General features: G+C 42.2%; 2 protein-coding genes across 8 annotated transcripts; both read left to right on the forward strand.

The window, feature by feature from the left end:
- The first annotated feature begins 117 nt into the window (after positions 1–117).
- Positions 118–4,392, forward strand: LOC110494557 (glutathione hydrolase 7). Of its 6 annotated transcripts, none has more exons than XM_036950646.2 (16): positions 118–148; positions 402–548; positions 695–972; positions 1,068–1,222; positions 1,357–1,471; positions 1,663–1,730; positions 1,817–1,890; positions 2,036–2,217; positions 2,301–2,388; positions 2,612–2,784; positions 2,876–2,964; positions 3,163–3,315; positions 3,428–3,545; positions 3,677–3,814; positions 3,926–4,025; positions 4,149–4,392. In XM_036950646.2, the coding sequence occupies exons 2-16, from the start codon at positions 407–409 to the stop codon at positions 4,298–4,300; spliced, it is 2,025 nt and encodes a 674-aa protein (XP_036806541.2). In that variant the 5' UTR covers positions 118–148; positions 402–406; the 3' UTR covers positions 4,301–4,392. The 6 variants fall into 6 exon arrangements, with proteins under 6 accessions (XP_036806541.2, XP_036806535.2, XP_036806538.2 ...); XM_036950645.2 differs by lacking the exon at positions 118–148 and adding an exon at positions 229–315; XM_036950640.2 differs by lacking the exon at positions 118–148 and having other exon boundaries at positions 228–548.
- A 4,235-nt stretch (positions 4,393–8,627) lies between these two features.
- On the forward strand, positions 8,628–17,407 carry cyld2 (cylindromatosis (turban tumor syndrome) 2). 2 transcript variants are annotated; one of them, XM_021569729.3, is made up of 14 exons: positions 8,628–9,513; positions 9,899–10,400; positions 11,154–11,286; positions 11,889–12,133; positions 12,248–12,416; positions 14,239–14,371; positions 14,525–14,632; positions 14,907–14,986; positions 15,136–15,202; positions 15,418–15,550; positions 15,674–15,782; positions 15,963–16,081; positions 16,225–16,429; positions 16,795–17,407. In XM_021569729.3, exons 2-14 carry the CDS (start codon positions 9,966–9,968, stop codon positions 16,980–16,982), a joined length of 2,124 nt encoding a protein of 707 aa, XP_021425404.3. In that variant the 5' UTR covers positions 8,628–9,513; positions 9,899–9,965; the 3' UTR covers positions 16,983–17,407. The 2 variants fall into 2 exon arrangements, with proteins under 2 accessions (XP_021425404.3, XP_021425405.3); XM_021569730.3 differs by having other exon boundaries at positions 9,439–9,552.
- Positions 17,408–19,120: the final 1,713 nt, after the last annotated feature.

Raw genomic sequence — 19,120 nt, forward strand, 5'->3', positions numbered from 1 at the left:
AATATGTAAAAGAAGGTTATAGAAACAGCTCAGTGTATACTACTTAAAAAAAAAATGGCTGATCAATTGGTTACTTAATTGGCCAATCTGATTGGCTGAGTAATTCTTAACCCGTTTGTCATTATTCACTAGTCATGTGTTAAGGCAGGTAAGAGGGAAGCAAGCAATGGAGAGCTCATAAAACTGTGTTATACTTTCTGTTCTTCTAGATTAGTAACATAGTGCAATTGTTTTTGTGTATCTCTACATTCTACTGCTCCAACACCTGTGTTGTACCTTTATTGTACAGCTTGTTTTCACCATGCTGACTTGCAGGTTTGCTAGTCATCAGATGGGAAGGGAGAGGGTAGTCCTGTGTCTGTCTAATTGTGGATCATGTGCTTATCTCTGTGTGAACATAGGGAAAATGGATGTGAGTCCTGAGACTAAACTTAGTAGCAGACAATCCCCAGTTGGTTACAAGAGCTTTGAGGGCTTACCTCAGTTGACTGTGGATGACACATTGACCAAAGGGCAAAACTTTCAGAATGAGCATAACCGAAACACAGGTAGTTGGTTTGGTAGCAACTCAATGCTACTTATATGATGTCAAGTCAAATCTTGCTTGTATTAACCACAAATTGCCACACATGTACAGTAGTTTTTTTTTGTTACCCACCTCCACTCTGACAGGGTCTAAAATCTCTCCCTCCAGGTCTCCATGGCCATGGTGGCCTCAGTTCTGCTCCAGACCTCAGCAGTCTCCCAAAAGAATTGCCCCTGAGACATCTAGCCTCTGGGAGCCAGCACCCTAACCTGGCGGATCTAAGCTTGTCCTCCTTTAGAGAGATGGATAAGGACCTGCCGCCTTGGGGGCCAAGTAGGTGTGGCACTTGGCAGGATGCCATCATACCCATCTATGCTGCTTCTCTCATCATTGCCATAGCAGTCACCACCGCTATGGTCCTGCAGATTTATCTAGGGACAAATGAGGTATGTTCTCACTTAGAAAAATGTATAGAAACTATTTAGAACAACTTTTACTTATTACCTTATATTTATCCTCATCCTTACTATAATGGGGTCAGCAGGTCTTCAGAGGGAGTGTGTTGGTGACGGACCATGAACACTGTACAGAGCTTGGTCGTAGGGTGCTGAATGAACAAGGCTCCAGTGTGGATTCTGCCATTGTTGCCACCCTGTGCCTGGGGATAGTCCATCCACATGCGTCAGGTATTGGCGGGTAAGTGACAAAAGCATTCGCGAAAATTAACGGCAAGTGCACTATATATGTGGCATAATGATTGTCCAGAGGTTATCATGTGGATGGACAGGACATTCATGGTCCACCTGACTTAATTATGGATTTTTCTGTAGGGGAGGGGTGATGCTGGTTCATGACATCCGGAAGAATATAAGGAAGGTGATTAATTTCCAGGAAACGGCACCCTCTGGAATCGAGGAGATCCTGCAAATTGACCCAGAGCTAAAGGTGATGTGCTGTATGACAAAAGTGTATGAGTAAAAATACATAACTTATTGTAGATCTTTCATTTTTAGGATAACACAATGTGTTGAACAATTATCTTGAATTGTGTGGCTAGTCTCAGATAGTCATGCAACATGTACACTGGGGCTTCAAAAGAGCTTTTTAAATTTTAACCTCTTTCCTTAACCATCCAGCCAGGTCTGATTGTAGGTGTGCCAGGCTTGCTCAGAGGGTTGTACCAAGCCCATAAACTGTATGGAAGGTGAGGTGTTGTCGTTTGTTATGTGCAATTTCATGTTTGTGTTCAGAAGCATATACTAGCCTATGTTTGTTATTGTTTCAACCCAGACTGTCATGGGAGGATATTGTCACCAGGGCTGCCAACGTAGCCAGAGATGGCTTTAATGTCTCTCACAGACTTGGTAAGGAGTGATTCACAATCATACCATGTCTTTTTCTTACTGTTTTACTTCTCATGCCTGTACAATCTGTATGAAAGCCTCAATACAAGATTAGACCAATTGCATGTTTTCACCAGTAGACTTTGATATTTGTCTAACCCTGCAGCAGAGGCCATAACCAAGGTGAAAGGTCAGAATATGTCATTGCGCTTCAGGGACATGTTCTTGCCAAGAGGCCATGCTCTGTCCCCCGGCTCTCTTATGAAAACACCAAGCCTGGCTGCTGTCCTGGAGGCTGGGGTGTCAGAATTCTACAATGGGACTCTAACACAGGAAATGGCCAGTGAGGTAAATAAATGCATTAGCTAAGAACATAGCCCTCAGCAAATTGCATTGAATCATATGCATGTTTAACCTGTGCTGTATTTTAGGTGCAAGAAAATGGAGGAATTCTAACCAAGGAGGATCTCAGCAACTACAGTGCAGTCATATCGCAGCCAATTGAAGGCCTGTATCAGGGTAAACATAGTCATACTTCATACTCTTTATAGGAAGTAGCCTACAAACAAGAAAATTCTACAGTATGTTGGGATTAGCTGCATTTGTCAACATAATATTTTGTCTACACCAGTGGTGCCTGGTGGCACTTTAAATGGGTAGTAGGACAGGCTCATAATAATGTCTGGAACATAATGAATTGTTGGATTCCATCCATTATTATGAGCTGTCCTCCCCTGACCAGCCTCCTCAGGTCTACACAATATTTCCTGGCAACACCCTCCCTCAGGATTCCGAGTTCTCGTGCCGCCTCCCCCTTCTATTGGTGCTGCTCTGATCTCAGCCCTCAACATTTTGGAGGACTTCCACCTCAATGGGAATAGTACAACGAATAGAGCAAACCACTGGATTGCTGAGGTACTGTATCTCAAGCTCTGAAGTGAGACCCATGTCATTTACAGTGTGCAGAAAAGGTTCCCCTAATAAGTGTATTGTGTTCATTTTGAAGTCACTGAAAGCGTCCCTGACTATGGCTAGTGGGCTCGGAGACCCTGCGTATACCCCATCAGTTTCTGCACTCATCTCCAAGATGCAAAGGTAAACATTAACAAGCGTGCATTCACTTCCTCACCATGTTCTAAGTAGATTAGCCATGCAATTTAAGTCCTTCTGAAATGCAATGACAGGAATTTCTGTGAACAATTGTCCTCTCTACTGATGGAGGATGTGCAGCCCCCCCCCCCCCCCCCCCCCCCCCCCCCCCCCCCCCGCCTTATATCTGTGTCTCTGTTAAAGCAAGCCACAGGCTGTAGTGCTCCGTCAGTTGATCAGTGACTCGCAGGCATCTCCTCCCAGACACTACTCTACTGTCTATGACCTGCCGAGGGGAGCTGTGGCCAGCCAGGTGGTCGTGATGGGTCCCGATGACGTCATTGTGTCTGTCACCAGGTGCTGTGATTAGGAGCTTACCTGAAGGAGATAACAGGTTTACATTAGCGTTATGGATATGGTGTGGGATAGCTTGTCTTGCACTTGTTCAATTTTTTTTTTTATGTTTCAGCTCACTGAACAGGCCCTTTGGAAGTAGAATTTTAACCCCTTCAGGCATTCTCCTGAACAGCCAGATCTTGGACTTCTCCTGGCCAATTAGAACCCAGGGACTGTTAATATCTAACCTGGTAACAGCATACCACTGTACAATGCAAGTTTGGGCTGTATAATGTATTAACATAACATAATTCTACACTGTCAATCAGAGAAACGACCATTTTGTAAAAATATCCTATATCAACACTTTTGTTCTTTGCAGACGAACAGGGTCCAGCCAGGCAAGCGACCTCTGTCATTTATTATGCCAACAATTGTGATACCGTCTCTAGGTAAATGTGGATCCTATGTGGCCCTGGGATCTTCTAATGGAGAGTCCAGCCTCAGTGGTGTCACCCAGGTCTGACACGTAAAAAAACAAAAAAATACTCTTTAATGTTCATGCCTTTTTGTTATCTAAAAGTTAATGTCCTTGTAATTTCATTACCTTTCATTGTGCTTTTTGTTTCAGGTCTTGATTAATATTTTATCATATAACAAAAATCTGAATGATAGCATATCACTGGGACGACTCCATCCCCAACTTAAGCCGAGCAGACTCCTGGTGGACTGTGAGCATTTCTGATATTTTCTTTGTCTACACTTAATGGTGGGTGGGAAATCAGCTTTGAAATGGTTTGAAACCTCCACTCACTTTTTTTCTAATTCTTATTTTCCAAACTATCTCCCCTCAGCTGAGTTCCTGGAGGAGGATGTGAAGGTGTTGCGTTTGAAAGGACACACTGTCTACAGGGTGGGGCTGCTGTCCCTGGTGCAGGGTGCCCAGAAAACCAACGACATCATTAGGGGCATTGTTGACCCTCGTGCTGTGGCTGGCTCTGCCTAGCTTTCTGAGAATATGGCTTTATTTCAATGTGAACATAAGAAGATTAAGTAATATTTGAGTTGTATGTTTATTAAAAAATGAAAGTATTACAATTTTAGATTTTCCTAGTGTGATGATGGCAGGCGTGGAACTTCCATTGGTGGCGGTGGGGACATGTCCCCTCCCCCCCACATTCTGAAATTGCATTTTTGTCCTCTCCCAAGTTTTATCATTGGAAAGTGATACAAAATGAGGCAATTGTGTGCTTTAGGACTATGCGGACACCTCTGAGTGGTCGGTTAGACTGTTTGGAGTGTTTTATCCGACTGGTTCCCCCACAAAAATTATAATAAATATGTCCCTCCTGGATGATGGCATACATTAAGGCAGATCTAATATAAAGGTGGTAGACATCACAGGAGGCTGATGAAGGGAGGAACGCTCATAATAATGGCCCGGACCGGCGTCCATGGAACGGCATCAGACACATGGAAACCATGAGTTTGATGTATTTGATCCCATTCCGCTCCAGCCGTTACCATGAGCCCATCCGCCCCAATTAAGGTGCCACCAACCTCCTGTGGTAGACATGAATTTCATCTCAGATTCTGCGTGTGAAGATGTGAGTAGCCTATACCCATCAACCTAGGTCACAATAGTATTGGTTGTCCAATAGGGGGCACTACTTGCCTAGGCAGGCATAAATATAGTTTGGCCTAATGTTTGGTAGACGTTAGAGGCAAATACATTATCGCTCAATCGCTTTACAAATCAGATATTTGCTGTTAGTCACTGCTGTTTTGTCAAGGTAAAGATGATCCATATAGCCACCAGCTACTGTATATCTCCAAGAATGCACTTCATATGTGAATGTTGACTCCCAAACAAGCCACCAAACCCTGCTCCTAATAATGAATGCAGCGTGGGATGGGTTGAAATGGCAAATATCCAGATTTTAAAAAGTTACTCTCTTATTCAAATATCAGTGGCACTGTCAACCCTTACATTAAAGGCATGTGTCTATGTTTTCATTGTTGGTTTTAACTCTTTAGCTTGTTAATCAGCAGCCCCAAAGTATTAAACTGTGTGCTCCACACCTTCCTTACAACACATACTCTCCTACTAGCCAGGGCCTCTTCGGAGTAGAGAATGTGCCAAAGGGCTGATGTCATAGGAAACTGGCATAGGAAGGTTGACAAGCAAATACAGTGCCTTGCGAAAGTATTCGGCCCCCTTGAACTTTGCGACCTTTTGCCACATTTCAGGCTTCAAACATAAAGATATAAAACTGTATTTTTTTGTGAAGAATCAACAAGTGGGACACAATCATGAAGTGGAATGACATTTATTGGATATTTCAAACTTTTTTAACAAATCAAAAACTGAAAAATTGGGCGTGCAAAATTATTCAGCCCCTTTACTTTCAGTGCAGAAAACTCTCTCCAGAAGTTCAGTGAGGATCTCTGAATGATCCAATGTTGACCTAAATGACTAATGATAATAAATACAATCCACCTGTGTGTAATCAAGTCTCCGTATAAATGCACCTGCACTGTGATAGTCTCAGAGGTCCGTTAAAAGCGCAGAGAGCATCATGAAGAACAAGGAACACACCAGGCAGGTCCAAGATACTGTTGTGAAGAAGTTTAAAGCCGGATTTGGATACAAAAAGATTTCCCAAGCTTTAAACATCCCAAGGAGCACTGTGCAAGCGATAATATTGAAATGGAAGGAGTATCAGACCGCTGCAAATCTACCAAGACCTGGCCGTCCCTCTAAACTTTCAGCTCATACAAGGAGAAGACTGATCAGAGATGCAGCCAAGAGGCCCATGATCACTCTGGATGAACTGCAGAGATCTACAGCTGAGGTGGGAGACTCTGTCCATAGGACAACAATCAGTCGTATATTGCACAAATCTGGCCTTTATGGAAGAGTGGCAAGAAGAAAGCCATTTCTTAAAGATATCCATAAAAAGTGTTGTTTAAATTTGCCACAAGCCACCTGGGAGACACACCAAACATGTGGAAGAAGGTGCTCTGGTCAGATGAAACCAAAATTGAACTTTTTGGCAACAATGCAAAACGTTATGTTTGGCGTAAAAGCAACACAGCTGAACACACCATCCCCACTGTCAAACATGGTGGTGGCAGCATCATGGTTTGGGCCTGCTTTTCTTCAGCAGGGACAGGGAAGATGGTTAAAATTGATGGGAAGATGGATGGAGCCAAATACAGGACCATTCTGGAAGAGAACCTGATGGAGTCTGCAAAAGACCTGAGACTGGGACGGAGATTTGTCTTCCAACAAGACAATGATCCAAAACATAAAGCAAAATCTACAATGGAATGGTTCAAAAATAAACATATCCAGGTGTTAGAATGGCCAAGTCAAAGTCCAGACCTGAATCCAATCGAGAATCTGTGGAAAGAACTGAAAACTGCTGTTCACAAATGCTCTCCATCCAACCTCACTGAGCTCAAGCTGTTTTGCAAGGAGGAATGGGGAAAAAATTCAGTCTCTCGATGTGCAAAACTGATAGACATACCCCAAGCAACTTACAGCTGTAATCGCAGCAAAAGGTGGCGCTACAAAGTATTAACGTAAGGGGGCTGAATAATTTTGCACGCCCAATTTTTCAGTTTTTGATTTGTTAAAAAAGTTTGAAATATCCAATAAATGTCGTTCCACTTCATGATTGTGTCCCACTTGTTGTTGATTCTTCACAAAAAAATACAGTTTTATATATTTGTTTGAAGCCTGAAATGTGGCAAAAGGTCGCAAAGTTCAAGGGGGCCGAATACTTTCGCAAGGCACTGTATATACCTCCAATGTCACTATAAAAAGACAAAACAGTATCATAATGGCTTAAGAACACATTTTATGAAACTTTCTGTTATTGAGAACAATACAAAACCATAATTATGACAGATGACTAACCACATATTCCTGGGAGATGGATTATGTCGCTGGCCAGCCCATATGGAAAATGAATGTATTTAACATACACACCCCTTGACTTTTTCCACATTTTGTTGTGTTACAGCATGAATTTAAAATGGATTAAATTGAGAAAAACAATTGACTGCCTACACAAAATATCCCATAATGTCAAATTGGAATTGTTTTTCAACATTTGTACAAATTAATTAAAAACTGAAATGTCTTGAGTCAATAAGTATTCAACCCCTTTGTTAGGGTAAACCTAAATAAGTTCAGGAGTAAAACTTGACAAGTCCCATAAATTGCATGGACTGACAGGGTGCAATAATAGTGTTTTAGATAATTTTGAATGGCTACCTCATCTCTGTATCCCACGCTCGAGCAGTGAATTTCTAACACATACTCTGCTAAAAAGACCAGGGAAGTTTTCCAATGCCTCGCAAAGAAGGGCACCTATTTGGTAGATGGGTAAAAAATAAAAAGCAGACACTGAATATCCCTTTGAGCATGGCCAAATCTACACTGGTGTTGCTTACCAAGAAGACAGTGAATGTTCCTGAGTGGCTGAGTTACAGTTTTGACTTAAATCTGCTTGAAAATCTATGGCAAGACCTGAAAATGGTCGAGCCATGATCAACAACCGAGCTTGAAGAATTTTGAAAAGAATAATGGGCAAATGTTTCACAATCCAGGTGTGAAAAGCTCTTAAGAGATTTACCCAGAAAGATTCACAGCTGTAATCGCTGCCAAAGGGGATTCTAACATGTATTGACTTAGGTTTGAGTAGTTATCTCATCAAGGTATACAATACTAGTGTTTTGTTTTTCATTATTATTATTTTTTTTACAAATTTTAAAAAATGTCTTTCACTGACATTACAGATTATTTTGTGTAGATCGTTGACCAACATGTTTGCTATTAAATCCATTTTAATCCCACTTTGTAACAACAAGATGTGTGTGGAAAAGTCAAGGGTTGTGAATACTTTCTGAAAGAGGCACTGTATGTACATACATGCTGGGAATTCAAAATATATTTACATATATGTCCAGAATATATTTATGAAATATATAATTTGAGCATATCATATAATATTTATGTGAATTTATTTTAAATTATAAACAGTGGTTCACACCCTGAATGCTGATTGGCTGACAGCAGTGGTATATCAGACCGTATGCTACGGGTATGACAAAAATGTATTTTTACTGCTCTAATTACGTTGGTAACCAGTTTATTGTAGCAATAAGGCACCTTGGGTTTGTGGTATGCCCAATATACCACGGCTAAAGGCTGTGTCCACGGCTAAAGGCTTTGTCCTAAGAACAACCTTTTGGCCATATGCCACACCCCCTCGTACCTTATTGCTTAAATATATGTTAATTAAAGAACATATTTCTACCGATCTGTCAATCAACATTTTAAACGTTCCTAGCTCCCCTTCTCCAGCCCCGCGTCTAAACTGACAATGCAGAGGTTTAATTTTAATCAGATAAAAAGCAGCTGTCAAGCGCCCAAAATCTTTCTCATGGTTAATGCCATTTTATTTGATTATATAATCCGAACAATTATTTAAAATATGTTTTCACCTGGTGGGTGACAGAGGAAGACGATATTTTCTTCAACTGCCTGCAAGCAAGAGTTTTCAATGAGCTAGCTAATGAACGTTAGTTAGCTAACAGCTAGCTAGCTCCTTTTAGTTTGTTGCACCACCACAACAACACGCAGTGTGACCGACCAAGGTTATAACCAGATGGTGTTTTGGTTTCTAATATATATATGCATAGCTGATATTCCCTCTGTCACTCATGGGGAGGGGATAGTATATTGTAGATAATAAGAGTGATAAGGTTAACATTACCCCACATTGAAGTTTAAATACCCGAGTAGGCTACTCTGTCTTGATACTGTTCAATTATTTGCGACACTGTGATTGACAACCTGCAATTTTCTGTGACTGATACAATAAGTAACAGTTACTTGCTTAGTAAATAACCACTATCATGTAGCTAACGTTAGATATAACGTTACCCAAATCCTAATGATAATTTGTGAATTCTCTGACGCAATATTATCTTGAAGAAAAATCACGATTTTCATGCTGAATTGTTGTCTCTGTCAGATAGAGAACCGTATAAAACGGGCGTGTTCGGTCACAGAGCTACAGTATCAGTTAACTGGGCTGAATGACTTCCTTATTCCCGAGCTACGGTAGCGAGGATTTAGTTTACCTTGCAATCGAATGTGTGTAGAACTTCGGAGTAACTGCTCTTCAAATACTTGGAAAAACGGTCAGTAAGATTGACTCAATTACATTCTAGTAATACAAGGTAATTACTAAGAGATACATTGTTGCCATGTATATTATTTTGTTGAAACAATGTGTTAAAACCCTTATAGTGTTACCACTGAGATTGATGTTAAATTATCGTTAAAAACTGCCAAAAGTCACGACAAAAAAAATATCCTAAACTGAATTGATTTCAAAAACTGTATACCCAAATAATGTATAAAGGAAGTCCTTTTGTATTCCTTGATTCTACCTATCTGTCACTTCTTTGTAAATTAGAGTCTTTAAAGCGTGCTTTGAGTGTGACAGCACAATGGAATGGCTGTGAATTCACATTCACTATCAGAAGGATACAATAATACTTTCTTTACTTCTTTCCCTGACAGGGTGGCTTCTAGTCACACAACGTCTGCATTGCTTGTCAGCAGGAATATTGTGCACTTTAGAAGAGGGATGGAATCAAAAAGAGAAGGGAAGGACAAGTTCTTTATAGTGACACGGGGGAAGGCGAGAAAAGGGTTCGCAAGAGGATGTATCGGCCGTGTGGAGGCAGAGATGCAGAAGGGAGAGCTGATGGGACTGCTGTACGGAGGTGGCAGCAGTGGGGGTAACCCTAAGAGTGGGGGCATGGTGAAGATGGAGGACACATACCCCCTCACCTGCCACCAGGCCCAGCTGCTGCTCTTCGTGTCCCCCTCCAGCAAACGCCTGGAGCTCCTGTGTAACCCCCAGCTTTTTTTGGCTATCTGTGTGCTGTCTCAGGATGACCTGGTGGTAGTTAAGCACAAGAAGGGTCACCAACCAGGGCTGGTTAGGAACCTAATGCTGATCGGTAAGAAGGAGAACCAAGGAGACCTGCTGATGCTGGGCTTTGAGGTTGAGTTTGTGGTGAGTATGCAACTTATATAAATCTGGTATGTCCATATCAGCATAGACACTGCCATAGAGAAAGTTGAATAACTTTGAGCATTTCGCCCAATGTATAAGCAAATAATCAGGAATTTCTACTGTCTTTAATCCTCTCATCGATAATTGAAAAATGTAGCCTAATGATTACACAGTATGACAGACACTGTAAACTGTACATGTCAAGTACACCTGAACTTCTCATTGATTTACATGAGTTTCAGGAAGTGACAGCAGGAGACAAGAATGCCTCTCACGCTGCGATCACACCGACAGCGTCATTGCATTTTTGGTACACCAGAAGTACATTCATTTCCAATGGAACGCTGCATTTGCCTTGCAGCATTGCGTTGCAGAGGCAGTTGCAGTGCATTCTGTATGGTGCATATTTGGATTTATCAAACATATGCGTCAAACTGTATGCATAGACAGCTTGACAGAAATGGTAGGAGAAGGTTGTTTTACTGTTTTACTTTTGTTGCACACATATCCAGATGACGCTGTGTACCATTTTGCACAATGACACTGTAGGTGTAAACAAGGCATCAGGGGAAGATCCATAATGTTATCGGATTAGTTACAGTACATAACTTTTATGTAACATCTGAAACTTAATAACACTGAGGAATTTGCAGTTGTTCGAATGCATTTTGTTGGCTTACCAGTAACAATTCTCAGCAGTGCTACTGTATAGGGATTGTGTTTACTTGAGCAATTTTTTCCTTTCCATTTCAGCAAGACTCTAATCAAACAGTGTCATCTAAGAAGCCCGCCCCTCTTCCCCTGTTCAGTGCAGCAGACATTGTCCAGGTTGTCCCAGCGTACTCTGTAGGCCTTGGCCCTAGCTGGAAAGACAGTCATTCAGAGGGTCAGTAGTGCATGTTTACTTGCTGGTGTTCAATCCCCATGCATTGTCATTGATCAGTAAGCAAGCTCATAGGCCTACGTGCATTTATTTACAAAATATGACACATTTACCTGGCTTTTCTAGTCTTTAAACCCATTACATACTTGTTTTCTTGTAAGGAAATAATATCAGCTTTCAGAACCCAGTGGCTTTGGGCTCTCATTTCAAACGTGCTTTGCACAGACATAATTCTTTGAACGGTTATCATCATTTTAGGACTTGCTGCGCATTGGGGTACCTGCAAGCAAAATACCCCTCCACCCGCCTCCCCCTTATCAGAAAGAAATGCTAAAATATAAGTGCTACGCGTTATTGAACGGCAATGAGCAGCACCTGTGGCTAGACAGTGGGCAAAGTGCGGTTCCTTGTACAGAACTGGTCAAACTGGCCCAGGTGCTCTGGAATGTAGCAGCAGAGATCATCACATGCTCTGAGCTCTCTACATACCTCTTATGGAGATAGACATGTTTACCACAGATCAGTCTCATGACATGGGTCTTGTGACAAGGACAGAAACCATGTGATCTGTCATTCTTACCCCTCTTCAACCTCTTCTCCCCCAGGTCTTAACAGAAAAGCGGGGTCACGTATCAACTCCATGCCTAATATGGGATCTTGTGGACGACAAGTGAGAGATATAAACCACGTAGACCAGAGTGTCACCCCACCCGAAAGCCTGTCACACCACACTTTTGATGTGGGATCCCTGGTGGAGGTAACGTCCAACACTGGGATCACTGTATATGGGGTAATCCAGTGGATGGGAGTCCTTTCAGAAAACAAAATTGACTGGGCAGGAATTGAGCTGGTGAGTGTAATGTGAACTGTTTAAGCAATGTTATTGAGCTTACCTATTATTCTCATTTCTGAGATGTCAATATCTCAATCAGATTTGATTCCTCAGCAACTCTTTTGCCATCAGGATTATGAGGTGAATAATTGCTCAGATGGGACGTATGGAGGCCAGCGGTATTTCACTTGTAAAGGGGGCAGGGCCCTATTTTTGCCCCTAACAAAGTGCAGTCCAGATGGAAGGTTCCTATGTCTCCGCTCTGAAAAGGAGACCTTCAAAGCCACAAATATCCTCCCAGGTTAGACACTACTTGTATAGGTCCTTCCTAACACTAACACATGCAGAAACAGTGTCGATAATCTCAGGTTGTGCCGTTGTAGTAATAGCCTTATAAGCATTGGTTTACAGCCCACACCTCAAATCAAAGTTTATTTGTCACGTGCGCTGAATACAACAGGTATTACAGGAATACAATCTTACAGTGAAATGCTTACTCACAGGCTCTAACCAATAGTGTAAAAAAGGTATTAGGTGAACAATATGTAGGTAAAGGAATAAAACAACAGTAAAAAGACAGGCTATATACAGTAGCGAGGCTACATACAGACACCGGTTAGTCAGGCTGATTGAGGTAGTATGTACAGTGGGGCAAAAAAGTATTTAGTCAGCCACCAATTGTGCAAGTTCTCCCACTTAAAAAGTTGAGAGAGGCCTGTAATTTTAATCATAGGTACACTTCAACTATGACAGACAAAATGAGGAAATAAAATCCAGAAAATCACATTGTAGGATTTTTAATGAATTTATTTGCAAATTATGGTGGAAAATAAGTATTTGGTCACCTACAAACAAGCAAGATTTCTGGCTCTCACAGACCTGTAACTTCTTCTTTAAGAGGCTCCTCTGTCCTCCACTCGTTACCTGTATTAATGGCACCTGTTTGAACTTGTTATCAGTATAAAAGACACCTGTCCACAACCTCAAACAGTCAAACTCCACTATGGCCAAGACCAAAGAACTGTCAAAGGGCACCAGAAACAAAATTGTAGACCTGCACCAGGCTGGGAAGACTGAATAGGTAAGCAGCTTGGTGTGAAGAAATCAACTGTGGGAGCAATTATTAGGAAATGGAAGACATACAAGACCACTGATAATCTCCCTCGATCTGGGGCTCCACTCAAGATCTCACCCCGTGGGGTCAAAATGATCACAAGGACGGTGAGCAAAAATCCCAGAACCACACGGGGGGACCTAGTGAATGACCTGCAGAGAGCTGGAACCAAAGTAACAAAGCCTACCATCAGTAACACACTACGCCACCAGGGACTCAAATCCTGCAGTGCCAGACCGTGTCCCCCTGCTTAAGCCAGTACATGTCCAGGCCTGTCTGAAGTTTGCTAGAGAGCATTTGGATGATCCAGAAGAAGATTGGGAGAATGTCATATGGTCAGATGAAACCAAAATATAACTTTTTGGTAAAAACTCAAACTTGTCGTGTTTGGAGGACAAAGAATGCTGAGTTGCATCCAAAGAACACCATACCTACTGTGAAGCATGGGGGTGGAAACATCATGCTTTGGGGCTGTTTTTCTGCAAAGGGACCAGGACGACTCATCCGTGTAAAGGAAAGAATGAATGGGGCCATGTATTGTGAGATTTTGAGTGAAAACCTCCTTCCATCAGCAAGGGCATTGAAGATGAAACGTGACTGGGTCTTTCAGCATGACATGAGGTGTACGGTGTTTTCTCCGACACATTGGTGCGGCTGGCTTCCAGGTTGGATGCGCGCTGTGTTAAGAAGAATTGCGGCTTGGTTGGGTTGTGTTTCGGAGGATGCATGGCTCTCGACCTTCGCCTCTCTCGAGTCCATACAGGAGTTGTAGCGATGAGACAAGACAGTAACTACTAACAATTGGATACCATGAAATTGGGGGTAAAAAAAATTATAAAGAGGGGTTGGGGGGAGCACACAATGCAAATAGTCCGGGTAGCCATAAACCATCCACACAATGAACCAAACACCCACCAACAGCAGATATAAAGCATTCATCAGTTGTATTTGCATTCATCTAGTTCTATTATCTAAGTGGTACTTCATGTTTTTGTTTGGTTTGCATCAGTTACTCCATTGGAGGAAACCGATGAGAATGTCCCTCCTATCCCTGAGTCGGAAGCCTTGTCTTTGCTCGTGGGCAAGATGAAGGGGATCCAGGGGCATTACAACTCCTGCTACCTCGATGCCACTCTCTTCAGGTAAACTTACTTCCTGTTGCTCATTGTTCCTAACTCATGACAATTTTACACTGTTGGGCATCATTTTTTGTTAAGCCCAGTTTCTTGTAAGAATGACTTAATGCTGTGCCAGGACCACTGCCAAGCTAACAAAGGTAATACATCTTTCCACAGTCTGTTCAGCTCATCCATGACCCTGGACAGTGTTTGCCACAAACCAGCTGACACAGAACAGAGCATATCTCGCTCTCTGAGAAGAGACATCGTTAACTGTTTGCGCCGGTATAAACATTCTGTACTTTTTTTCTAGATCCTCTTGACCCTCAGGCGTCCCTGTATTATCAACTGCTCTTCAAAATAAGGGCGTTATGAGATTGTAATCTACCCAGACTGAGAAAGAAAACGCCTTCTCTCAATGCATGTCTGGTATTACTCTGGCACATTGGTAGTGTATGTTCAGGCCCAGTATATGCACTTTATATGAATGTGCATTTCCGTGTGTTGTGTGTATTTCTGTGTGGCCACTGAGAGTGACATCAGTGGGTGTAATCCACAGACAAGGTTTTGTCCCTGCTGAGAGCGTAATGAACTTCCGCAAGCAACTCGGCTGTGACACCTTTGTAACAGAAGAGAAAGGTACTCACACACTTCTCATAGTGTTGTTTCTATGGGTCTCTTAACATAAATGTGATACCAGCTAAGGGAAATGATGTCTAAATTATCATTTTTGAGTGGCTGCAGTGTCTCTGATTTCTCTTAAATGGTGTTATCCTGCCTCCCTGCAGACCCTGAAGAGTTCATCACAATCCTCATACAGCGGGTGCTGTGCATGGAGCCATTGCTTAAACTCAGGTTTGAACCAGTCACCTTTCTCTGCTGCTCTATTTGACCTCCTGACCCATATCTTTCTCTTTCTTGCAGGTTATGCTGTAGGCTACTTATTGCTCCTTGCTTCCCCTCCTCACTCTGCTCATCTCCATTCTAATTGTCTGGACTTTTCTCTGAGTTTCTGTTTGGTCACTCTGCCATGATTGAGTAGCTTAGCTTGATTGTTCTCTGGGTCTCAGATCGAATAACAACACATCTCAGGATGCCTACACATTCCAGATTATTCTGGATAAGGAGCAGGTGACACAGACTCCCACAGTTCAGCAGCTGCTGGATACCTCCTTCCTGTCTTGTGGCCTCAAGTTTGAGGAGGTTGGTGATACTGTGCAAGGTTGTCTAAGGAGTTATGTTTACGAGGCCTTGTAAGCCGCCCACGTTCTTTTTGGAAGGCAATCTCTTTGCTCTAATATTTAATGTTTCTAATATGTCCCTCAGATCCCATCCTGTCTTATGGTCCAGATGCCAAGGTTTGGGAAAAAGTACAAGATGTTCCCCCACATCATCCCTTCAACAGAGCTTGACATCACAGATCTTCTGTACAACTGTGAGTTACACCATCAGTCAATGTAATGAAGACTGACAGAGTGTTTTTGCAAAACGCTGGTCACACGTCTGCTACGCATGTAACTATGAATTAAAGGCCATACAGTAAATCCCTAAGCATAGCTTGCCATAGTAAACTGTCTTCAGGTCGAGTGACAGCTTCCCACCTTTCTCCCATCAGCCCCCCGAGAGTGCTTCCTCTGTGGGCATTTGGCAGAGTATGAGTGCCCCCAGTGCCTACAGGACCGCAAGCTCCAGCCAGGAAGAGTCAAACAGTACTGCACTACTTGCAAAACACAGGTAGACACCGTTAAGTAGCATTACTGTTTGATTTACATCATTCTACCTGCAAGTGTATTGATTTATTTTTCTTTATCTTACTGAATCTTACTCTCTACTTTCCCTCTTCCCCTCCTCCATCTCCACTTCTCCCTTTGTGACAGGTGCACACTCATCCGTCTCGGAAGGGCCACTGCCCTAGAGCCCTGGCAGTGCCAGCGGAGGTTCCGTCAGATGCCCCTTTACCCAGGCACACGATGCAGTTGTTCGCTGTGCTCTGCATCCACACCAGCCACTATGTGTCTTTTGTGAAGTATGGGCCTGGCCCTCGCTCCTGGCTCTTCTTCGACAGCATGGCGGACAGATGTGGTGAGATTGACCTCAAAGAACACAATTATTTTATAAATACGAATTTAGTCTATTACCATCACAAGTCTGTTGAAGCACTGTTTATTTTAAAATATATTCAGTGGATGTGTGTTAATGGCATCGGGTTGGTAAAACCATCTAAAAGGAAGAACATACTACTATTTTCATTTCTCCCGAGGTGCTGAACAAATAATCACGAATGTACAATTGCAGACTGTTCCATGCTTTGTGATGTTATTTGTCTTTCCTGTTCACTAGATATCCAATAACATGTGTTTGTCTCTGAACCTCCTGACTTGATGTTGAGATATGTCTAGTCTTATCTATCTTCCACTCAGATAAATAATCATCTGCCCCCTCTACAGGTGATGACCACAGTGGCTACAACATTCCAGAGATCAGGGCTTGTCCCGAGGTGGGTGACTTCCTGTCTCAGTCAGAGGAGGAGCTAGTGTGGGCTGACCCCTCCCAGGCTGGAGAGCCTGTCCGCAGGCTGCTGTGTGACTCCTACATGTGTTTGTACCAGAGCGCATCCATGGCCCTCTACAGATAAAGCCAGCACAAGGCTGAAGTGTACTGAAGAGAACACAGTGTTCTCACAACAGTGCTAAAATAACCTTGGTTTCAGCATCGCCATGGCATCAGTTTGTTTTCACAAAAACAAAACACTGATGATTAGTTGAAAAACTTAAACGTTAAAGGGATGCTTTTATGATAACTGAAATAATCACCAAGGTCTTCTCAAATGTTTTCCTTTGTCAATGTAATTGACCTTTGTTTCAATAAAGGTTGATGGATGAAGTTGGGGTTAGGAAGGGCAATTGAACTATTGGTATGTTTTATTGTTGCACATTTCTATGTATAATATAGATTTATGGAATTGAAGTGGATCTATGACTGCTTGTGGAATTCTGTTGAATGTCAATGTTTTCCTGCTTTTTTATGTTGAAGGAATGAAATAATATATTATATACTGTAGTACCTTGTTTTTTATTGACTGAAAATGTTGTTGAATGAAAAGGGCTAAGTTATCCATTCCGAGTTTAATTTGGTTGTAATAGTCTACTTAAAATGATCAAAATGTGCATTTAAACTATTTCAATTGTGCTTCAGTTAAGATTGAATTATGCCCAGAAATCCCCCAGTTCTTAAAAAAAACATATTTTGGGTACGGAAGGGAGATAGAAAGAGACATGCTGTAGATCAGGGGTCCCCAATTACATTAAGCCACAGACTGATTTTTTTATTGAGTGGATGTTTGGGGGCTGAAACAATTATAAATAATTAGTAACCTGCAAATTGACTGAAGAAGCCCAAACAGATATAATATTTGACAAAAACATTGATTACATTGGGATACATTCACATTATTGCTCTATTTATGCGTGGGAATACTTGGGAACAGATTTCTTAACTTAAAATCACTTTGATCTGATTTCCTGGCAATTGTACAGTCTTATGTCCAACAACGAAAAACCTTTTTATGAAAATAAATTAAATCAGAACTTGGGGCCAAATAAAATCACTGGGACCGAGCTCCCTGCCATCCAGGACCTCTTTACCAGGCGGTGTCAAAGGAAGGCCTTAAAAACGGTCAAAGACTCCGAAGACAGAGACTATTGTCTCTGCTACTGCACAGCCAGCGGTACCAATGCACCAACATGACCCTGAACAGCTTCTACCCCCAAGTCAAAACGCTACTAAATAGTTAATAACCAAATAGCTACCTGGACAATCTGCATTTACGACCCTCTTTGCACTAACTCTTTTGACTCGTCACATATGCTGCTGCTTATTATCTATGCTGTCGCCTAGTCAATTTAACCTGTAATTATCTACCTCAATTAGCTCGTAACCCTCACATCGACTTGGTACTGGTACCCTGTGTATGTAGCCAGGTTATGGTTACTCATTGTGTATTTATTCCTTGTGCTATTATTCATTTGTTTTCCTTCATTGTTAGGAACGCCAGTTGTTTACAAACATGTGACAAATAACATTTGATTCTATGTCAAGGTTTACTCTATGTTGAATTCTTTAAAATAGACAGATTTTATTCTCAGGTCATATTTGAAAGAGCTTGGGTTTGCCAAGAGGTAGGGAGGGCTGTTGATAAAGCTGCTGGGTAGCTGGTTATGCCTGAATTCTGGCCTGAGTACAACTGTTGATGAGGGCTGAGAAGCCCTCTTGTGGATTTGGATTCAATGTCTTGTGGATTCAATGTCTCACACAGTGGAAAAAGTAGTTATGGTATGGAAGTGATTGTCCTTTAAAATAAAACCCCATCTCATTCCAAAATCATGGACATTAATATGGAGTTGGTCTCCCCCTCTGCTGCTTTAACAGCCTACACTCTTCTGGAAAGGCTTTCCACTAGACGTTGGAAAATTGCTGCGAGGACTTGCTTCCATTCAGCCACAAGAGCATTAGTGAGGCCGGGCACTGATGTTGGGCGATTAGGCCTGACTCATTCCAATTCATCCCAAAGGTGTTCGATGGGTTTGAGGTCAGGGCTCTGTGCAGGCCAGTCAAGTTCTTCCACACCGATCTCAACAAACCGTTTCTGTATAGACCTCGCTTTGTGCACGGGGGCATTGTCATGCTCACACAGTAAAGGGCCTTCCCCAAATTGTTGCCGCAAAGTTGGAAGCACAGAATCATGAAAAACAGCCCCAGACTATTATTCCTCCT

This window comes from Oncorhynchus mykiss, chromosome 17 (assembly GCF_057628025.1).
Source record: "Oncorhynchus mykiss isolate SJ-2025 chromosome 17, ASM5762802v1, whole genome shotgun sequence".
Taxonomy (NCBI): Eukaryota; Metazoa; Chordata; class Actinopteri; order Salmoniformes; family Salmonidae; genus Oncorhynchus; species Oncorhynchus mykiss.